At 46.6% G+C, this 22,500-nt stretch overlaps 2 protein-coding genes and 1 long non-coding RNA gene across 21 annotated transcripts in view; all 3 read left to right on the top strand.

Moving 5' to 3' along the window:
- Positions 1-8,373, top strand: part of arl5a (ADP-ribosylation factor-like 5A) — a 14,324-nt gene extending 5,951 nt beyond the window's left edge. Inside the window, exons 2-6 of the mRNA XM_035409615.1 lie at positions 4,844-4,904; positions 5,574-5,721; positions 6,119-6,202; positions 6,688-6,839; positions 7,799-8,373. Coding sequence (XP_035265506.1) covers positions 4,844-4,904; positions 5,574-5,721; positions 6,119-6,202; positions 6,688-6,839; positions 7,799-7,847 — 494 coding nt within the window. The 3' untranslated portion in view covers positions 7,848-8,373. The remainder of the gene's footprint in view (positions 1-4,843; positions 4,905-5,573; positions 5,722-6,118; positions 6,203-6,687; positions 6,840-7,798) is intronic.
- A 1,194-nt stretch (positions 8,374-9,567) lies between these two features.
- Positions 9,568-11,593, top strand: LOC118223285. Its single transcript, XR_004764420.1, has 2 exons — positions 9,568-9,902; positions 10,101-11,593. It is a non-coding gene; the product is annotated as an uncharacterized LOC118223285 (long non-coding RNA).
- Positions 11,594-13,265: 1,672 nt separating this feature from the next.
- neb (nebulin) overlaps positions 13,266-22,500 on the top strand; it is an 88,777-nt gene continuing 79,542 nt past the window's right edge. For 15 of the 19 annotated variants that reach the window (XM_035409597.1, XM_035409613.1, XM_035409609.1 and 12 more), the window contains exons 1-6: positions 13,266-13,339; positions 14,282-14,410; positions 15,137-15,229; positions 18,462-18,581; positions 21,253-21,372; positions 22,385-22,500. The exon at positions 22,385-22,500 is cut by the window's right edge and continues 13 nt beyond it. In XM_035409597.1, coding sequence (XP_035265488.1) covers positions 15,158-15,229; positions 18,462-18,581; positions 21,253-21,372; positions 22,385-22,500 — 428 coding nt within the window. In that variant the 5' untranslated portion in view covers positions 13,266-13,339; positions 14,282-14,410; positions 15,137-15,157. Of the gene's footprint in view, positions 13,340-14,140; positions 14,168-14,281; positions 14,411-15,136; positions 15,230-18,461; positions 18,582-21,252; positions 21,373-22,384 lie in introns of those variants that run through there. The other 4 variants (XM_035409596.1, XM_035409601.1, XM_035409603.1 and 1 more) reach the window with 4 other exon arrangements.

Raw genomic sequence — 22,500 nt, 5'->3', positions numbered from 1 at the left:
ACACTGCTCTGCTGGCTATAGGGACCAGTCAGTGGTTGTTACTGTGCTGTATATAATACACACTGCTCTGCTGGCTATAGGGACCACAGTCAGTGGTTGTTACTGTGCTGTATATAATACACACTGCTCTGCTGGCTATAGGGACCAGTCAGTGGTTGTTACTGTGCTGTATATAATACACACTGCTCTGCTGGCTATAGGGACCAGTCAGTGGTTGTTACTGTGCTGTATATAATACACTCTGCTCTGCTGGCTATAGGGACCAGTCAGTGGTTGTTACTGTGCTGTATATAATACACACTGCTCTGCTGGCTATAGGGACCACAGTCAGTGGTTATTACTGTGCTGTATATAATACACACTGCTCTGCTGGCTATAGGGACCAGTCAGTGGTTGTTACTGTGCTGTATATAATACACACTGCTCTGCTGGCTATAGGGACCAGTCAGTGGTTGTTACTGTGCTGTATATAATGCACACTGCTCTGCTGGCTATAGGGACCAGTCAGTGGTTGTTACTGTGCTGTATATAATGCACACTGCTCTGCTGGCTATAGGGACCACAGTCAGTGGTTGTTACTGTGCTGTATATAATACACACTGCTCTGCTGGCTATAGGGACCACAGTCAGTGGTTGTTACTGTGCTGTATATAATACACACTGCTCTGCTGGCTATAGGGACCACAGTCAGTGGTTGTTACTGTGCTGTATATAATGCACACTGCTCTGCTGGCTATAGGGACCAGTCAGTGGTTGTTACTGTGCTGTATATAATACACACTGCTCTGCTGGCTATAGGGACCACAGTCAGTGGTTGTTACTGTGCTGTATATAATACACACTGCTCTGCTGGCTATAGGGACCACAGTCAGTGGTTGTTACTGTGCTGTATATAATGCACACTGCTCTGCTGGCTATAGGGACCAGTCAGTGGTTGTTACTGTGCTGTATATAATACACACTGCTCTGCTGGCTATAGGGACCAGTCAGTGGTTGTTACTGTGCTGTATATAATACACACTGCTCTGCTGGCTATAGGGACCAGTCAGTGGTTGTTACTGTGCTGTATATAATACACACTGCTCTGCTGGCTATAGGGACCACAGTCAGTGGTTATTGTGCTGTATATAATGCACACTGCTCTGCTGGCTATAGGGACCAGTCAGTGGTTGTTACTGTGCTGTATATAATACACACTGCTCTGCTGGCTATAGGGACCACAGTCAGTGGTTATTGTGCTGTATATAATACACACTGCTCTACAGGCTGTAAGGACTGTCATCAGTGACACTCCCTTGTGCACAGACTTTCCTTTCCTGGTAGTTTTGACAGTTATGGTATTTCAGGTTTTGTGAGGTGTGTGAGATAAATCTGATAGAGAGGTGTGTGTGTGTGTGTGTACACACAGATATTTATACGCAAGCATGATTATCTGTGTGTAAATAATGGCTTCAGCTGAGCACATAGGAGCTGTGGTAGCATAAATACCGCTGCCCACAATAGGTGGACAAACAGAATATTCAGTCTTGGCACGCTGCACGACCCAGAGGTTTACTCCAAACCAAAGCTTTGAAGAAGCCGATTGCCTTGAATAAACTGAGTCAGATCACATAATCTGTTCAAGTTGTCGCTGGTCTTTTACTGTTAAGGTTCTTTTACTCTTTTTATAATTAAGAGTCACTGATTTTACTAATGACTTATTCCATTTTTAAGTTGATGCTACTCAAGTAAAATTGCATTTATGTTTTATAATGAGGCATTTTCTTTTAAAATAATTTCAGTATAAAATGATATAACCCATACACAAAATTAATAAATTATGGTTAGCCTAATTAGAAGTTACAGCATAAAGTGCTGTCCCCTTGTTACAGGTTTGCTGGTTCGTTTTTCTGGCAGACTGACTCTGCCCTGCAGTCAGTCATGTGTGACACACAGAGCTGGTCTGTCTCTGGCCCTTTATGTCCGTATACCCTGCCCTCCACATTCACATGCGTTCCCCCCCCGGGGCGGGTCAGGGACAGTAACGCCCAAAATTCCCACACTGCCTGTTCCACTCTGTCAGACGACAGGGTGCGAGGCCGGGACGCTGTTTATTTAGAGATGTGCTGCGGCCGTAGGTACTGTCGGAGGGGGTGGGGGTGTCCCATTCTGCCTGGCCTTGGGACGGGGGACGGGGGACTGTGTTCTAATTTTGGCTCCTCCCCCAGGCTCCTCCCACACCCCCTCATCCCCAGAGAACAGAGAGCAGAGTTTGACTTTTTTTTTTAAACGATTGCATGACCTGCGATCAAGTAAACGCTTAGCTGTGGTGGTGCATTGTGGGCAACGCTGCTGGGTGTTAATGGGATCGTGTGACTGGCTGATCCGGAGCGCGGTCTCCTGGGGGACCGAATGAGACTCTCCTGGCGTGTGTTTTTGGGAAGAGGAGCCCCCGCAGCTGTCCTGCGGATGCGCGGACGCGCGGTGGCGGACGGTAGCCTATGGCAGCCAGCCGCTCGGGTAGCGCTATGGCTAACCACCCGCTCCGCTCCGCTCTCTCCTGAGCGAGCTGACTGAGAGCCAGGGCTGGCGTTGGCTGAAACAGGCCGTGGGTAAACTGCGCTTGGGCACTGCGTAATGGATATGGCCTAGTGGAGACACAATGCCCTGGGGGGGGGGGGGGGGGGGGGGGGGGGGGGGGGGGGGGCGCTACGGTGCTGGTTCCAGTTTCATATCTTCTATTTTGGCTGATGCGTTCAAATGAAGGCCCGTTTCTCTGAACGGCTGTGTCAGGACTGTCTCTATTCACATCTCGTTTACTCTCTTGATTAGTCTCCTCTCTCTTCTAGTCGCGGCCTTGTTGCTCAGCTGTAAGAGGCGAAGCGGAGTTTGGCTCCGCCCACCTGTCCCAGTCCCGGCCTTTACTCAGAAGGAGCCTGCGGCAGAGGTGTTCACTCCCGCTGCGACCCGTCCCGTTGCTCTAGAGCACCGCTGCCCAGCCCTGTTCCTGGAAATCTAACGTCCTGTGGGATTTCCTCCCAACGCTGACAAAGCTCACCTCATTTTACAACTAGAGCAGGGCTGCCCAGCCCTCTTCCTGGAAATCTTAGCATCATGTGAGATTTCATTTCAGTCCTAACAAAGCACACCTCATTCTACAGCTAGAGCAGGGCTGTTCCTGGAGATCTAATGTCCTCTAGGTTTTCACTCCAACCCTTAGAAAGCACACCTCGTTCAACAGGTGTAGATCTCATTGAGCCGATAATTAGGAGGCTCAGGTGTGCCAAATTATTAGGTTTTAAATGAAAACCTACAGGATGGCAGATCTCCAGGAACAGTGTTGGGCAACACTTCTCTAGCTGTTTGAATGAGGTGTGCTCTGTTAGGGTTGGAGTGAAAACCTACAGGACGGGAGATCTCCAGGAACAGGGTTGAGCAGCCCTGCTCTAGATCGTTATCCATTAACACGATGGACGCTCTCCCCTGACCCTGTCTGAGGAGCGAGGCTCGGACATCTTTCTTTCACTCCGTTAGTGCTCTACCCAATGCAGGTCCGCTGGCCTCTCTCACAGGCACACCAGATTAGCCCCTGCCCCCCCCCCTCCCCAGTTCCCCGAGCGTCACAAGCATGGCCCTTCCTGTTCAAGGGCAACATCTGACTGAATTGAGCATGAATGGGATAACTTTAGCGCCTTTTCCACCAGAAGAACCCTTTTTCTGGAACCCGGGAACTTTTACCAGAACTCTGGAAGTTGTTCTGGAATTCGGGAATTGTTTTGGTTTTCCGCCTCCAGGAACTCGGGTTCTGGTTTTGGTTCCTGCCGGGCAGTCGGGGCTGGTAGGGAACGGAGCCGCCTGTTCTGTAAAATGAAAGTGAGAGAGCGAGGATCCCGCTCAGCCACGGCGCTGGAGAAACGGCGCCGCTGAATGCTGTGAAATCCGGGAGTCCGTCTCATTTATCCTGGAACAGCCCTTTGTCACGCGGGTTCACGCTGGATTAGCCGCGCTGTCTTGGGTAGTGACGCGCGCTCACGTGTGCACGCTCAGTCTGCAGCTTCAGCTTCAGCTTCAGCTCAGAGGCCTGGGCCTGGAACTGAGGCCTCAAGCTCTCTTTCTGTCTCGCTGGTCCACACTGGAAGGGCAGTCCACTGGTAATCCAGCGCGAGTGTGCGTGCGTGCGCGTGTGCGTGTGTATGCGAGTGTGTGTGTGCATGTGTGTGTGTGTGTGTGCGTGTGTGTGTGTGTGTGCGAGTGTGTGCACGTGTGCGAGTGTGTGTGTGTGTGTGCGTGTGCATGTGTGTGTGTGTGTGCGTTCGCGTGCGTTCGCGTGCATACGTGCGTGTGTGTGTGTGTGTGTGTGTGTGTGTGTGTTTGGGGGCTATGTGTGTGTTTGTGTGTGTGTCGGCTCCTGACTAATGTTTTCAGTGGCAACACTGTAGGATAGAGATCTACTAAAAATCAAATCAGAGATGCAGTGTAGCTGCTGCTGACAGTTTGCCAGTTAAACTGTTCTTCTCCGTTCAAAATGCGTAAATGTCATGAGCTCGCTCAGGCAAGGAGGAATGAACATCCACTTTTAGTGAAGAGTACTGTTTCTGACGGCTCCTGGTCAGACCAGGAAGCAGCTTCGCCCTGCTTGGTGGAGGACCCACATCCAATAGAGAGGATTCAGGCTGTACTAAACGATAACCGCATCTAACTAACAAGGATTACTGTAAATATCTGCTGTGTGCTGTATCACTGATTTTAGCTGCAGCCATCTTTGCTGGAATGAAATGTTTATGGTTTATTGGGAAGAAAAGAAAATGGGAATCTGTGCAGCTAGATTCTGCCACACTTATATTGTTTTTCTAATTTCTTTCAGAGCACAAAGTCATCATTGTGGGTTTGGACAATGCGGGGAAAACCACCATCTTGTACCAGTTGTGAGTATTCTGTGGTATTCTGTGTTTCATTAGATAGGTGTGACTGAAATAATGCAACCTGCAGTAAAACTTTGTTCATTCCTCATGTGTCCACTAGGGGGCCGCAGGGGCTTTTGAGCAAGAGAAATGAGCTCAAACACGCCTTCAAAATTTCCTCTTGAGAAATACCCCTAGAAATGTCCTGTTGAGAAATACTGCTACAGTTTTCCGTCTCAAGCATAAATAAACTATCGTGTTGCAAGACCTTGTAGGACCTTGCATGCAATGGAATGTAGCCCATTGCACAAGCTTGTATATGCGGTGAAGGTTTATGTGTCTTTTGGATTTACAGTGAAAATGACAGAAGGAATACCCTGTGGATTCTGACAGTAGCAGAGAACAGGACTGTTATGTTACATTACATTGCATTTCATTACAGACATTTATCAAACGCTCTTATCCAGAGCGAATTAGACAAATTTTACATTGCATCCATTAATACAGCTGGATATATACTGATGCAATGCAGGTTAAGTACTTTGCTCAAGGGTACATTGGGCAGACCCCACCAGGAATCGAACCTGTGACCTTCACTTCACTAGACCAGTTCCTTACCCGTTATACTGCACTGCTGCCCTGTTACGTTGCGTGCGCACAGACGCTAACGGTCGTGTCCCTCCTGGTCCCCAGCTCGATGAATGAAGTGGTGCACACCTCCCCGACCATAGGCAGCAACGTGGAGGAGATCGTGGTCAACAACACGCACTTCCTCATGTGGGACATCGGGGGCCAGGAGTCACTGCGCTCCTCCTGGAACACATACTACACCAACACAGAGGTGTGTGTGCGTGTGTTTGTGTGTGTGTGTGTGTGTGTGTGTGTGTGCGAGACGGGGGGTGCATGTGTGTGTGCGTGCATGTGTGCGTGTGTGTGCATGCGTGCAAGTATGTGTGTGTGTGCGTGTGTGTGGTGTGTGCATGTGCGTCTGTGTGTGTGTGTGTGTCTGCTGTTTTACTGAAGGCCTGTGGGAGTTGAGTACAGGCTGGCCTGTGATGGGCTGTGACTCACATGATTACTCAGCAGCCCCTATCAGACTGAAGAGTACCAGCAGTATTGAGAAGCAGAATGTTTCACTGACCTGTAAAATACAATGTAATAATAATAATAATAAGATGGATAAACAGGTGTTAACCCTTCAGCTCCTAACCCTAGCGCCATGCTCTTGCTTCCCGCAGTTTGTGATCGTTGTGGTGGACAGCACGGACAGAGAGCGGATCACGCTGACCAGAGAGGAGCTCTATAAAATGCTGGCGCACGAGGTGAGTCTCTGCGATGCGTTACGCTCAGTGAATCAGTGAATCAGTAAATCAGTGAATCAGTAAATCAGTGAATCAGTGAATCAGTAAATCAATCTGTCATTTAGTGAAGCAGCATTTACAGTCTGCTTATTACACAGTGCTTTCAGCTGTCACTGCAGTATTTTACATGCAGATACTGCTGGAAAATAATGGGGTACACACACACATGCTCACACGTACGCACGCACACACACACTGCAATAGTACTGCACGTTTAACAGATTGTCAAGTGATGTTTCTTGGAAGCTACTGTATTGGTCTTTGTGTCAAAACCTGGTCCTTGGGTGCTTTACATTCTAATGATGATGTCACAATCGCTCCTGGCAACTGAAAGCAGAGGAGTTCTGGAACACTGACTTTGGAATTCTGGAAAAAAAAACAACATTCTAAACACGCCACACTCCGGATGCATGAATAAGCCCCGCCTCTTCCCTGCCCTCCTCCAGGACCTGAAGAAGGCGGGCCTGCTCATCTTCGCTAACAAGCAGGACGTGCGCGGCTGCATGAGCGTGGCGGAGATCTCCCAGAGCCTGCAGCTCACCTCCGTCAAGGACCACCAGTGGCACATCCAGGCCTGCTGTGCCCTCACCGGCGAGGGGTGAGAGGGGTCGGGGGTCACACGGGGGTCACGCAGGGGTCAGGGGTCACACGGGGGTCACACATGGGTTACAGGGGTGGATGGGGAGGATTGGGGAAGGACAGGTCAGGAGGTCGAGGGAGGTCAGTGTGTGTACAAGGTGAGGTGGAGAGAGAGTGGCAGCCTACAGCCAAAACATCCCTCTGCTTTTACAAGGAGATTCACATGCTCTTTTCAGCACTTTGTGCTCCCTCACTGCGCAAGGGTGACGCTGCTGAATCGTCATGTGTTCACAGTGACCGGATACAAACAGGAGGAAGCAGCCTAGCGTTTGAATTTGAACTCCAGTAGTTGTGGTGAAAAGGGGGCGTTGGGACATTTGGGTCTTGGATGAGTTGAGTATCTGGTCACTGAAACAGCAGTGTGACCCTGACAGAGCTATTGCTGCTAATTCCTCTGTTAAATCACCCTGAAATCTGGACTGGCCTCTGCACAGTGTGGCCGTTACTGGGGGAAACCCCACTCTGCATTCCGCAGCATTTACAGACCCCCATGCATCTCACTGTGCCGTGTGACTGACGCAAATAATCCAGGGGAACTGTGGGAGGTGGTTGTGGCACGAGATGGTGGAGCGGCAGAGAGACAAACACAGAGGGTGGCGTTCAGGAAGTGGGAGGAGACACTCGTGAGAAAAGGAGAACAGAACAGGGGCGGACAGAAAATAGTATGATGAGGCTCTTCTTACGGATGGATATTTCAGTTTTGCATGGTTTGATAGTAACAGACAAATTACAAATATGTGGATGCCCCTGCTCCTTTCAAAAAAAAAATGAATTCTGAGAAGTTCCTTCTGGGCGAGTGCAGTGTCTGAGTGAGCTAGTACTGAGCTGAGAGTGCAGACGCGACAATGAGGCTGCAGTTTCCCCCGCGACCTTTGACCTCACCTCTGACCCTCCCCCCTCCGTCTCCTCTGCTTGCAGATTGTGTCAGGGCCTGGAGTGGATGATGTCACGGCTGCGAGTCAGATGACCTCTGACCCCGGGCGGCGGCACTGGACCCCTGGGTTTGAGCGCGCTCTCGGGGGGATGACCCCCCCGGCGACGCTGCGGGGGGGCTGGTGGTTATTTATCACGGACAGCGAACTGTGAACAAAAACTAAAGAGAGACAGAGAGAGAGAGAGAGAGAGAGAGACTTTCTCTCCCAGACTGCCCCACGAAAAGCAACTTCTGTGCCCCCCCACCCCACCCCACCCCACCCCCCACGGTTACCCTCCAGAGACTGGGTGCAGAGCTGGGACTGAGCGGACTCCTCTGGGGCATAGATCCCCTGGTATTGCCCCCTGGTATTGCCCCAGCTCCCAGCAGCCTGTGCAGTATTGCCCCAGCGCTGGGGGGGGGGTACTGGCCTGTGTGTACAGTATTTAGCATAACTGTCGTGCCTGCATCCGAACCCTTCAGCTCTTCTGCGCTGAAGCGATTATACTAAAGAATGAGAGCTGACCCAATCTTTTCCGCTCGTGTAAAGTTCTATGAAATAAAGTCTTTTTATCTGTTATGGGTTGAGTGTGTGTATCTGTGTGTGTGTGTGTGTGTGTGTGTTTTTTTTTCCTGTAACGTTTGTCTATGCAGGTAAGTTAGTTCACTGAATGTGGCTGAGCCAAAATTTCCTTCCCTATTTGAGTTTCTTTCCCTGAGCTGTACGATGTGTTTGGAGTTGAATGTATACGCTCTGTCTGATCTTACGGATATGGAATATTCTGGAAATGTGTTTAAATAGGTGCCATGACACCTGATTTGATCAGTTGAAGGTGAGTATTTGAGAACGAAAAAAATGTATGTTTAGCCAAATGTATGGGCCATTTTTAACTTATTTGAGAGTGCACTTGCCTTATTCTTTGAAGTTTTGGCATAGAATCATATTTCAATGAGATTTGAAGTGTGAATTGCAACATTCTCAAACTGGAAGTTTGAAAGTTTTTTCTGAGTATGAACATTCTCTGAGAAATTTGAGAACTCGATCTCGATCACCAAATTCTGGTCACTGAAGGATATGTTTTTTTTCTTCTTCCTGTTTTCATGTACTTGGTGCTGCTTGGAAACAAACTGAACGTACCAGTTGGTCGCCAAAGTGCTGTCATCTGCTTTGGAGAGAGAGAAATTAGGCCTGGGCCATCCAGCTGATTTACTTACTGCTAATTATCTGTTTTATTATTTGGACCGACCCCCATCTCGCCTGTAAAACCAGGTCTGAGCAGGCCAGCAGTAAACAGGTAACGGCATTGGAACTGGCAGATTAGCAGCTGGAAATTGTACCTTTCTGTGCGCAAAGGTCAAGAAGACAGCTGGGTAAGTACTTTAGCTCTGAAATAGAAAACTGAAGTGATGTGCTTTCAGCCGAGGTTTAAGTGAATCAGTTCAGCAGTTCTTGTGTCTTTGCTTGGAAGGAAACGAACGAATGGATGGATGGATGGATGGATGGAAACTGCTGAGGCACTTGTTTATGGTCACTTAAAAGACTAACTCAGCTCAATGGATTATGTTCACACCAATCACAGTAACTTGAATTGCAGAAATGGTTTAAGGTTTGCAGTGTCTGTTTAGGAGGATGAAGATTTATATCCTGTAATAATTACTGTACATTAACATGATTGCTTTTATTATAAAATATTTGGTTTTTATGTGTTATCTTGCATACATTACTGAGTTTAGTTAGGTTTTTTTTTTTTTTTTTTTTTTTTTACTTTGTTAAATGCACTTACTGATTTACCTTTAATGTTTACCAGCTTGAAATTTTTTTTTGACATTTTTGACAGTTCCCTCTCATTTAATATATTTCGGATAAACTTGCTTTGTGCTGTCATGCATGAATAATATTCCCCTCCGAGACTGACAACAATGTAAAAATATAATGTAATTATCTCTGCTTATCAAGTGCATCTTCTTGATAGAAAGACCAAAAATGTAGCTTAATTAAATTAACGGAGACCTTGAAAAACATGAGATCCGATTGCGACACTGAATCCAGATCTGTGATGAGGTGTGCGATGTCTCCCACTTCACGCCTGAAAGACCCATTCCTGCCTGGTGATTCGCTGGATTCTGACAGGTGACTCGCTGAATTCTGACAGGTGATTCGCTGGATTCTGACAGGTGACTCGCTGGATTCTGACAGGTGATTCGCTGGATTCTGACAGGTGATTCGCTGGATTCTGACAGGTGACTCGCTGGATTCTGACAGGTGATTCGCTGGATTCTGACAGGTGATTCGCTGAATTCTGACAGGTGACTCGCTGGATTCTGACAGGTGATTCGCTGGATTCTGACAGGTGACTCGCTGGATTCTGACAGGTGATTCGCTGGATTCTGGCCGATGACTCGCTGGATTCTGACAGGTGATTCGCTGGATTCTGACAGGTGACTCGCTGGATTCTGACAAGTGATTCGCTGGATTCTGACAGGTGACTCTGGATTCTGACAGGTGATTCGCTGGATTCTGACAGGTGACTCTGGATTCTGACAGGTGATTCGCTGGATTCTGACAGGTGACTCGCTGGATTCTGACAGGTGATTCGCTGGATTCTGACAGGTGACTCGTTGGATTCTGACAGGTGATTCGCTGGATTCTGACAGGTGCTGGTGTTTGTGTTGTTGTGAGTTAAACGTGTCTGTGTGTGTCATAGCGCTGGGCGGCGGCGCTCCAGATGTCCTTGCTGTGATGTCGCTCATTCGGCCACATTTAGAACTGAACTCAGCGTTTTTTTACGAGACCTGTTTGTTCCAGCGCGAGTGGAAATTATCATGTCAACCCCAGCGTCATCAGCGTACTGCAGCTGGGTCAGTGGGTGTCTTTTACGCGACTGGTCAGTGTTATATTTTCCCCGTGACTAATTATCAGGAGTATTTTTGCACTGATTCCAAGGGTGCAACAGTCCTGCTATCGTAATGGTGTTATCTGTAATTACCGTTAATTACGCACACACACACACACACGTATAATTATATTTATTAATATAATAATATTCACTCAGTGGCCTCGTTTTTCTTTATTAGGCACGTCTGTCCAGCACTGGGTGGGACCGCTTTTCGCCTCCTGAATTGCCTGATTTCTTCACAGCATGGATTCAGCAAGGTGCTGGAAACATTCCTCAGGGATTTTGGTCCATGCTGACTCAGCAGCATCACACGGTTCCCGCAGATTTTTCGGCCACAGGTGAATGCTGCGACCCTCCCGCCCCGCCTCGTCCCGAAGGTGCGCTGTTGGGCTGAGATCTGGGGGCTGCGCGGGCCACTGGAGTGAACCGAAATCACTGTCATGTTCGTGGAACCAGGTTGAAATGATTCATGCTTTGTGACATGGCGCATTAACCTGCAGGAAGTATCCATTTGAAAAAGGGTAGATTTTGGTCATAAATGGGATGCACATGGTCCTCAACAATGCTTAGGTATGCTGTGGCATTCAAATGATGCTCTGTTGGTACTAAAGGTACCTAATGTGTGCCAAATAATACTCCCAAGACCATTACACCCCCACCAGCTGCCTGCACCATTAACACAAGGCAGATCCATGGATTCATGCTGTTTACACCAAATTCTGACCCTACCGTGTTCATGTCACAGCAGAAATCAAGATTTGTCATTTGTCCAGTCTAGTCATCCAGAGTTTTGGTGGTGATGTTCCCACTGTAGGCACACAGTGGCATGCAAAGGTTTTGAAGTGAAAATAACTTGACAAAAGCTCTGCAGGGTACAAAATTAAACATTTCTACACATTTTAATGCGTGATTGTGATTTATTTGTTGAATTTAACAGTTTGAAAACACATTAAAAAAATGGTGAATGTGGCACGTTTGCCACCACCACGTTTTACAAGCATTCCTGCTCCCCCCTGCTGCTCCGGGGGTCACATGCTTTAGACAGCAGGGAGCTGCAGACCATAATACAGCAGGACAGCTGATCTCTCGCTGGCCTTGGTTTTGAACGCGTGGGAAGAACGATCTGGGTCCAGTCATCCCCGCGCTGGAGCGATTACCCTGCCCCGGTTTGGGAAGGGGGGGGGGGGGGGGCACGTGTGCCTGTCAATCAGCTCCACTGCCCCCCCCCCCCCCCCCCCCCCCCCCCCGGTGGTGACGTGTGGAAGTGCAGAAGACACGGGAGGTGACATGTCAGAGAAACAACACGCGGCGACCCGTCAGAAACCCGCTGCCCAAGGCGGCGTGAAGGAGATTCCTCCTCCGACGTCCCGCGTCTCGAAGGGTTCGAGTTTCATGGGCAGTAAATCCCCAGAGAACGAGGTGTCTACTGGGATAGCCATACCTCCACCATCACAGATGGAAGCAGTCATCATTGATGTATTTTTAACCTCCCTCCTAAATACTTATATATATATATAAATATATATATATATACACACTTCATTATCATACACTGAGAACAGTTTTACTTCACTTTATTACAGCCATATTTTCAAGCTTTTTTTAACGTTTTTAGGTTCATTCAAATGAACTTTTCGTTTTACAAGACCGAAAGAAATATAGGTGTAACAAATTGAAGTGTGTGTGTGTGTGTGTATATAAATGCAGCAACTGTTTTTGTTTGCACACTAACGGCACACTCACTGCGAAGGCATGCTTTCTTGCCTTTCACTGGTCAGCAGAAGTCGTGCATGAATCCACACCCCCCCCCCCCCCCCCCCCCTTCCCAGCCATCTGCAAGGTGTAAGGCAGCGAAACGGGAACATTGTTCACTGGAGAAATTCCCCCATTCTGGGGTAGTCATAGCGATGGATTCGGACAGTTATCTTAATGCAAAACACAAACATCCCAGAGAGTGAAATGGGTGACATTTGGAGGTTGACAAGGCTTACAGTGCTCGACTCATAACGTATATTTAGCACTAGCCCTGAGACGTTTGAAGGACTATTGCATTTTTAGGAATCTTTCAAATCCTCCACATAATTAGGAAAAACCATCTGTTTGAAGCCGCAAACCTGGAGTACCTTTTAAAAACAACAAACGGTTTTAAGTACATGTGGTAAACTTTATTTAATACTTCCTTAGCTCTCTCGGTAACTTGCTTTTAGAGGAAGTGCAAATACCAGCCTGAAATTGAGGTCACTACTAGATGACCTCAGAAGGTCCCACAGCTTGGGTGTCCTGATCTTAGTCTAGATGCACCCCCCCCCCCCCCTTGCACTCTCCATCTCCACAGTCACCATCTCCAGCCTGGAGTGTTCCTCAGACACCAATTCACAGTGCCCCTTCCCCCCCCTCCCCCCCACCACCACACCCCTGGTCATTTCTCCTAATATTTGTTTCTCTATGGATTTGATGAACAGGTGGTTGGTTCAAAGGGGGATCACAATGTATATTTAGATTGTGAAACCTGAGCGAGTGGTTCTCTGATTGGTCGGATGGACCACATGATAATCGAGGAGTGGATGCCGTTATGCACCGATAGTCCATCGCTTCTCGGGAGGGGAAGACTGGCGGCTTTGGGACACTGTTTTATCCGTGAGATACCTGGTAAGCAAACGGCTCCTTCTCTTCTGTGCTCTTCCTGCATGGCTGGGGTTTGGACTTTTTCTCCTCAGGGCCGGGTTCGGATCACCTGGACAGACCCAGAGGCCCATTCAGGCACCCTCACCAGCTGGTGCCTTCATTAGGGCTTTGCAATTGCAGCGGGTCAGGGTGGCAACTCTGTAACCTAATGGTTTTCACTGGAGAAATGCTGGTTTTCTGGTCTTCCTTCCTGCTCGAGAGTCTTAATTGCTTAATTGGGCTTAATTGGATGCTGTAATTGGCTGAGACTTTAATCAACTGATGGTAATTGGCTAGGCTGCTGTTTTAAAGAGGTGTCTCTAAAACTCCCCAGATTGTGGATCTCAGAGGCCAGGTTTGGATTGTTATGCTCAATCAGTCTGATCTTCTTTCAGTCTTTACAACAGGGGGCTGGATGTGACATCTTACCCACTTGATTTATTTATTTATTTTCTTATTTCTTCTTTTTTTGTGATGTATTATTATTATTATTTTTTTTAAAAGAGAAATCATCCGAGACCGGTTTTCGGAAAAAAGGGGGGGGGGGGTGGTAGTGCCCGATCTCTAAATATAACCCTCACCCGCAGAAGGCATTGTGGCTCACCCAGCTAAACAAAGCCCCCCAATGGGGGCTGGGCGTTAGCTTTCATGGCGCATAGCTGGAGCGCCAGGCTGCAGCTGTCCAGAACCTTCCGCCAGGACCCTTTGTCCCCTGAGCATCTTGGGTGTCGAGCTCACAGCCTCAGAGAGGCTCCAGTAAACCGCTGCGTCTCACGCTTAGTCGAGTTACACTACCGCCCCTGCCCCTGCCCGGTTTGTCCCAGTTTTTTTTTTTGTTGTTGGTGGAATTAGGGGTTTGGGTATAAGAAGGTACAGGGTATGAGTTTAGGGTATAAGTTTTTGTGACACTTGTGTCTCTTGTCTTAGGTTCGAGGGATCGAGGGAACGCAATAAGTGGAATATCGGTTTTTGGACTCTGGTGAACGGAAAGCGAGCGACTCCTTTGCTGCTGGGAGAGTTGTGGGAATCACTGCTGTTGGAGTTTTCCTTTAAACGGTACGTGTAATGTGGTGTTGTTGTGCCATGGTCGGCATTTCCCTGTGCTTACCTGCGTTTACCTGTCTTGTGCTTCCCTGTCCTTCCCTATACTTCCCTCTGCATTTCCCTGTGCTTCCCCACATTTCCCTGTCCTGTGCTTCCCCACGTTTCCCTGTCCTGTGCTTCCCCAAGCTTCCATCTTTCCCTGTGTTTCCCTGTGCTTCCCCAAGCTTCCCTACACTTCCCTGTGCGTCCCCACGTTTCCCAGTCCTGTGTTTCCCTGTGTTTCCCTACGCTTCCCAGTCCTGTGTTTCCCTGTGCTTCCCTTCGCTTCCCTGTGTTTCCTTGTGCTTCCCTGCGTTTCCCGGTGTTTTCCGGTATTTGTAACTGCTGTTAACTGTCTTAACTGTCCTGCTCTCGTTTCCCTTGACCTTGCCCACTGACGTGTGTCTCACATGCGGGACGCCTCCCACATTTCTGTCCTTGAGCTGTCGGTTAATAACAGGAAAAATGGCGGTGAACAAGTCTGCAGCAACTTGCCTGAATGTGGCTGTCAAATGTAATCCTTTATTCCCCGCAGCTTGACCTGAAACTCTGTGTCGTCTCCTGGCTTTATGTGGACACGAGTGGATAATGACCTGTGGTGCTTGTGAAAAGTGTAAGCGGGTGTGTGTGTGTGTGTGTGTGTGTGTGTGCTCTGACAGAATGGGGGACAGAGTTTGGAAGTGTTATGTCTCTGTTTAGTGCTCCCAAAACCTTACAGTAATGGAGTCTGACGAGGAAGTTGAAGAGTATGAAGAGGAGTATGAAGAGTATGAGGATGAGTATGTGACGGAGGTAAGCTTTGGTTCTGTCCAGAGGATGGTCAGTACATCGCTTTTACGGACGCACCACACGATATAAACAGTCATTTATTGTCAACGGCTACAGAGCAGCCAACCTCGCATCATTCAGAGAACGCAGCTTTCAAAGAACATTCAGTTTGCTTTACTGGTGCTGTTATAGCCTTTTAACCAGCCTCCAGGCACACACACACACACACACACACGCACACACACACACACACACACACGCACACACACACACACCTGCACCATCAGCCAGCTTCTTATCTTCCATGATAAAAACTTATGCCACTCAGCATTTTACTGAGTGCTCAGTACAAATATTCACGATCCAGCCTGCTACATGAGCACATAACCTAACTGATATGGCTTCAACTAAATAATATTTTTCAAATGATGTATTGAAGATCTGATGGGTTACTGTATGTTTTCTAAGATTTATGTACTGTACATGCCAGTAATACCATGTAATATAATAATGTGTATTTGCTGCTACAAATTAGCCTAGATGATTTATACTGTCATAAATAATTTTGGAATTTTATACCTGAATGGAAGCAACCATTATTAAAGATAACATTTTCTCAAAGGAAGAAAATTTATATTAACAATGGGATTAGTTATCCATTCAGAACTGGGTGTGTCCAGATCGCTCGCAAGCTTCATACAGAACTGCCATCACTGGGGCTAACGTCAGTTTTGCATTTACTCTACATGCTCTCCACTGTACGTTACAATTCACACATCTTACACGAAACAAACAATCAGCATACTTTAAAGATAATATTTTTTAAAAACTGTTCAGATCAAAAAACAGATCAGCTCTTAATAATTAACTCAGAGAGTGCCATAACCACTTTACTTGTTTCTAATCATCAAAAATGATATTAGTATGTGTGCACTGTTGTTCCACTATACAATAAAAGATTTTATATATCTAGATATTAATAAACGGTTACTTCTCCAGTAGCCACTGCCCCAGCACTGAAAGTTCTTTGTGAAGTTTCCCAGCTTTCTCGTGACCTGTATTCATATTTCCGCAGTCACAGTGTTTATGATTTTACTGTCAGACATTCATTTTCGATTATGAAAATATTTGTCTGGTTGTTCAGCAAAAGAGTGAAAACAGAAGGCTAACAGTTTAATCTCTTATTTCCTGGTGAAATTGGATTAAAAGTTGGCCTCGTACTTGTCTTTTTGGTGATTGATACATTTAACTATTCATCGCAAGCTTTTTTTTTTAAGGGGGGGGTGGTATTCTTTGCAGAAGAAAAATAATTATTTGCCAAATTTGACCCCCTTTGCATGAAGAATGAGGCTCGTCTTGGAATTCTATTTAGGAATTCTATCCATTTATTATTATTTTGGATTTTCCTTTACATCTTTTGTAATTTTTATAAGAAAGTAAAATTTTAACTTAAAATATTAATTTCTCCATCCAATGAGGGAAATATATTAACAAAGCCAATACACTCTGGTTTCACTATATGTATCTTTCAGCTACACTTTTAAATGTGTAATTGTGATTTTGAGGTATTTGCCTTTGCTAAAGTGGCTTCTCTCTTTGAGTCTAAAGTGGTGAAGGGGAAAAAAAAAACGGGTGTATTCTTATCCCTGGTACAGGGAGTTCCACATAAACAGTCAGGAGGACTATCATCACATTTAGTGACATTGCTGGGGGGGTGGGGGGGGGCAGGTGGTTCATATTCAGGATGCATAAAGTATTTCTGTGATGTACATCACCCTGTAGTCAAGCGTATCAGATGATGCACATCATTTGGTTTTCATAGACATTTGGCTCAGCTCTTTATTTCTATGATGAAAGAGAAAAAAAAAAAAACCCAGCTCTGCACCCTGAGAGAGCAAAAGCTATATGCAGTATATAATTATAGATATCTATGGTAGAAATGGATATCTATGGGAGGACAAGCCAGAAATCGCCCACTTTACTGTGTACCATACCTGTGGTCTCATGTGAGGGTGAGGGTGGGGGGTGGTTTATGAGGTCAGCAAAAAAAAAAAACTGAACAAGCACATTATATTCTCTTTAGCCCCTGGCTAAAGGGCAAAATAAATCTCTGCGTCTGTTTGGGCCCGCTACAGCCTTACAGATTCAAATAGAGAAGCCCTTTGCTCATGGCCACCTGTAATTTCGGTTTGCGGACTATTTTCCAGCTCTGGTTGCATATTGATATATATATACAGTACAGAAGCATCTGGAGAGCAGCTCTGTTTAATTGTTTAAAAGACAGTCCGAAGGATGCTTCTGAATGTTCTTGGAGTGGTCTGTTGTGTTTTTAGAGGTTTGGAGTCTCATCTGAGACCAATGGCTTGACCGGTGAATGTTAAAATAGCAGATGACTCACAATCCTATCACCCAGAGTTCATAAATTCAGAACAGTCACAAGCTACTGTTGGAAAAAAAAAACCTTTATAGTATAATAATATTTTTTTGTCCAGTACCCTGAAGTCTAAATAAACACATGGCTTCTAGAGGTTAATCTACTAAGCTAGTTGTTTATCTATTTGGCCGGCATGTATTTTAGGGATGCTCTGGATCCTGAGCAATAGCTGCTTCTATTTCCCACAGCGACAATAACATTAGCAACAAACGAGAATAGACCTGAGGTCAGCCTGCATCGAAATATTCTTACAGACACTCAGGAGGTTCTGCCAGTCAACTGCGAAGGGACCAGACCAATTTTAGATTCTTTTTCCGCTATTCCAGTCCACAAATACCATTGTACTTTCTAATAATTGCAGCATACGCACGTGCTGTTTTCATATGCCCTGGAAAGTTTTCAGCAATGTAGTTGTTAAGGTGTGTGTGTGTGTGTGTGTGTGTGTGTGCGCTGGCGTGTGCACACGTGTGTATGTGGGTGTGTGAATGTGTGCCAGAGGTTAGACTACTTATACCGTTCTAATATTTTAAAAATCTAATATTTCTACTCTAATATCTTAAAAATATTTGTATTCAACTACACTAATATATGACCTCTTACTGTATATAGTGTGGCAATCTATTGCACATAGACTACATTATTGTGTGGAGTACATTTTCTCTGTGTGTTCTTGCAACAACTGGTTACAGAAATGAAGAAGGCCTTTATATCATTTGTGGTTGCATCCCAGAGCTGGAAAAGGCAGTTATACTGTGCATTGTGTTTCTTGTGCTCGCCTGAGAGTCCTATTTTAAAACAATGGAGTTTTTATATTTATTATAGTATGTTGTGGAGAAGACGACAAGGATCACAGGGCAAACACCCCAAGTGCAAGAAGTAAAACACGTACGACACGTACAGCAAAAACAAGAGGTCACCTCAGGTGCACCTCAGGTCACAGAGGTAAACGGCGTTCTCTCAGAGGCTGACGGCGAAGCGTAGCGCCCGCTGTGCTGTTTCCGAAGAGCTTGCTTGCTATGGGGGTTATTCCATTACTGTAGGGCCTACACTCAAGGAGATTCCACAGCCGCAAAAAAAACCCTTCACCATCATTCCAAGAGGGTGCATGTGGATTATTAAACAAATTGAGTTGTTTAACAATTCAACATTTACTCACAATTCACAATTTACTCTTTTACCAGTGATTTTATGTGTGAAAAAAACCAAACTAAAACATTTTTTTAACTGTTAATTTTGTTTGGTAAAATTGTCCACCGTGAGTCTCGAGCCACAAAGCTGGAATGAAATAACCCTCATGTTGTATATCTGAGAAATATTCGCATAAAAATAAGCCTGACAGAAGTGCTAAAGTAGCTTTTTAAAATGTGCGCTTCCTGCAATCACTGCCCGTCTGCTCTCTGTTCTTGTTCTGTCTGTGCAAGAGATGGAAGTGCACGTGACCTGGTTGTAGGCAAGTGGGGTAATGCACTAGGGATGACAGGGCCATGATGTCACCTCACTCACTGAAGAAAGAGGGAGGAGCTCCACACCCCACCAATCACCTGTACTGCGGCCACTGCACATAGATGGTGGTCAATCTCTTTTTCCCTCACTCATGAATAAGATCCCAAGATACTTGAACTCCTTCACATGGGGTAGTTTCTCTTGAAGGGGACAAGCCATCTTTTTCCGAGAGAAAACTATAGCCACAGACTTGGAGGTGCTGATCCTCATCCTGACCACATCACACTCAGCTTCAAACCGTTTGAGTGCGCATCGAAGGTCACAGTACGATGAAGCCAAGAGGACAACGTCCCATCTGCAAACAGCTGATATGCCACAACTACGTCCCCAAACTGGACACACTCCACGGCTGTGCTTTGAAATCCTGTCCATGGATACCAAGAACAGGAGGGGAGACAAAGTGCACCCTTGGCGAGTCTGACACACTCTCTGAACGAGCTTGACTCAATGGCAAGACTGAAAACGATGCTTTCGCTCCGAGTGTATGAGGACCAAATGACAAGCAATAGCAACCCCGGCACCCCATACTCCTGCAGCACCTCCCATTAGAAACCCAGAAGCGCACGGTCATACGCCTTCTCCAAATCCACAAAACACCTGTAGACTCAATAGGCGAACCCATGCCCCCTCAAATATCTACAGCTGCTTCCACAATAGTGGTTTTTAACAGGGTCCATTCAGACTCCATGTCCCCAACCTTATTCAGGACACGGCGAAAGTTCTCTTGGAGGTGAGAGTTGACATCCTTCCGGACAGACTCTTCTGCCAGGCGTTCCCAGCAGACCCTCACTACACGTTTGGGCCTACCTGGTCTGTCTGGCAGCATCCGTTGCCATCTAATCCAACTCACCATCAGATGGTGATCAGTTGACAGCTCAGCTCCTCTTTTCACCCAAGTGTCCAACACAAATGGCCACAGGTCTGATGAAACTACAATCGACCTTCAGTCCGAGGTGTTCTGGTACCGTGTACACTTCTGAACATCCTTTGTTGAAACATGATCCTTATGGACAAACCATGACCAGCACAGAAGACCAATAACATAACCCCACTCGGGTTCAGATCAGAGAGGCCATTCCTCCCAGTCTCACCCCTCCATGTTTCCCAGTCATTGCCAACATGACCATTGAAGTCTCCCAGTAGGACAATGGAGTCAGTAGGTGGGGCCTTTTCCTGCACCCCTCCAATCTTCTCCAAGAAGGCAGAATACTCTGAGCTGCTATTAGGCACATAGGCAGAAATAACAATCACAGTTTTCCTCTTTGCCACATGCAGTCACATTGACGCGACCCTCTCGTCCACTGCAGTAAACTCTGAGTGGCCACCAGCCGGGGACTTGTGAGTATCCCCACTCCTGCCCAGTGCCTCTCACCCTAAGCAACTCTCGAGTAGGAGAGAGACAACCCCCCAATCAAGAAGTTTGGTTCCAGAGCTGACACTGTGTGCAGAGGAGAGCCCAACTATATCTAGTTGGTACCTCTCGTCCTCACACACCAGCTCCGGCTCCTTCCCCACCAGAAAGGTCACGTTCCACGTGCCAAGAATCAGTTTCCGTCGTCTGGGCGGATGATGCACGGATCTACCCAGTTTTTGCCCCCTTCTCAACGGGCATTGCACTCGACCCCTTCCTGAACCTTGCGGGTGGTGGGTCCACACTGTTGTTTCATGTAATCTTTTTGGGCTGAGCCCAGCCACCAGGCACTTGCCTGTGGACACCACCCACAGGCCTGGCTCCCAGGATGGATCCCTATAACCCTGTTTCGAGCAGGGTAAACTGAGCTCTATGTTTGTTTACCATTAGTAGGGGGTCTGTTGGATCTTGTTTGTCTGGGTCCTCACCCCAGACCTGTTCGCCTTGGGAGACCCTTCCCAATGACACAGCTTTTCATATAACCACCCCAGCCCTTCTGACACGACAAGGCCACAATCCCTTCTGGGATTTGTAGTCCATGGTAAAGGAGAAATGATTGAATCCACGCCTATGTGTCTATTTGAGCTAGAATGTATGTGCGTTTGCTTGCATGTATGTATGGCTACTCATGTCTATGCACGTGTCTCTCTTATCTCATGGTTCATAAATTTATATGCATTGTTATTATATTTATTATAGTATGTTGTGGAGAAGTCGACGAGGATCACAGGGCAAACACCCCAAGTACAAGAAGTAAAACACGTACGGCACGTACAGCAAAAACAAGAGGTCACCACAAGTGTACCTCGAGTCACAGAGGTAAACAGCGTTCTCTCAGAGGCTGACGGCGAAGCGTAGCGCCCGCTGTGCTGTTTCCGAAGAGCTTGCTTGCTATGGGGGTTATTCCATTACTGTAGGGCCTACACTCAAGGAGATTCTGCAGGCGCAAAAAAAAAACCTACACCATCATTCCGAGAGGGTGCACGTGGATTATTAAACAAACTCAGTTGTTTAACAATTCACTATTTACTCACAATTCACAATTTACTAATTTTCAGCAATTTTACGTGTGAATAAACAGACTAAAAAGTTTTTAACTTTTCATTTTATCTGGTAAAACTGTCCACAGTGAGTCTCGAGCCACAGGGTTGGGATGAAATAACCCTCATGTTGTATATTTGCGAAATATTTGCATAAAAATAAGCCTGACAGAAGTGCTAATGTAGCTTTTTTAGATGTGCGCCTCCTGCAATCGCTACCTGTCTGCTCTCTGTTCTTGTTCTGTCTGTGCAAGAGATGGAAGTGCATGTGACCTGGTTGTAGTGAAGTGGGGTAATGCACTAGGGATGACAGGGCCATGATGTCACCTCACTCACTGAAGAAAGAGGGAGGAGCTTCACCCCCCACCAATCACAGAGTACCTTGGTAACAATTCCAGCGGTGACTGGTTGATACTTTCCGGCTGTATTTCCAGCATCCACCAATCGATGTTGACATTATACTGTTGGTTGTTACCGGAGCAATTTGTGATTGGCACAGAACACCATTTTGTTTTTGTTTTTAACAAGGTGATATCATTGCCATCTTGTCCCTACAATGTTCTGTTTGTGTGTGTGTGTGTATGTGTGTGTGAGCACAATCTGTCAATCTATTGTGAGGGTTACATTTTCTCTGTTTGCTCTTGTACAACTTGTCACAGAGGTAAGTGAAGTGCACTGTATATCATTTGTGGTTTCCAGAGCTGGAAAAGGCAGTTATATTGTACGTTTTGTTCATAATGCCCTCCTGTGAGTCCCATTTTAAATCAACAGAGTTTTCATATTTATTATAGTATGTTGTGGAGAAGTCGACGAGGACCACAGAGCAAACACCGCAAATACAAGAAGTAAAACATGTACAGCACGTACAACAAAAACAAGAAATACCGCAGGTCACCTCAGGTGCACC

Source organism: Anguilla anguilla, chromosome 3, assembly GCF_013347855.1.
Source record: "Anguilla anguilla isolate fAngAng1 chromosome 3, fAngAng1.pri, whole genome shotgun sequence".
Classification (NCBI taxonomy): domain Eukaryota; kingdom Metazoa; phylum Chordata; class Actinopteri; order Anguilliformes; family Anguillidae; genus Anguilla; species Anguilla anguilla.
This window is presented reverse-complemented; position numbering and strand designations above follow the sequence as displayed.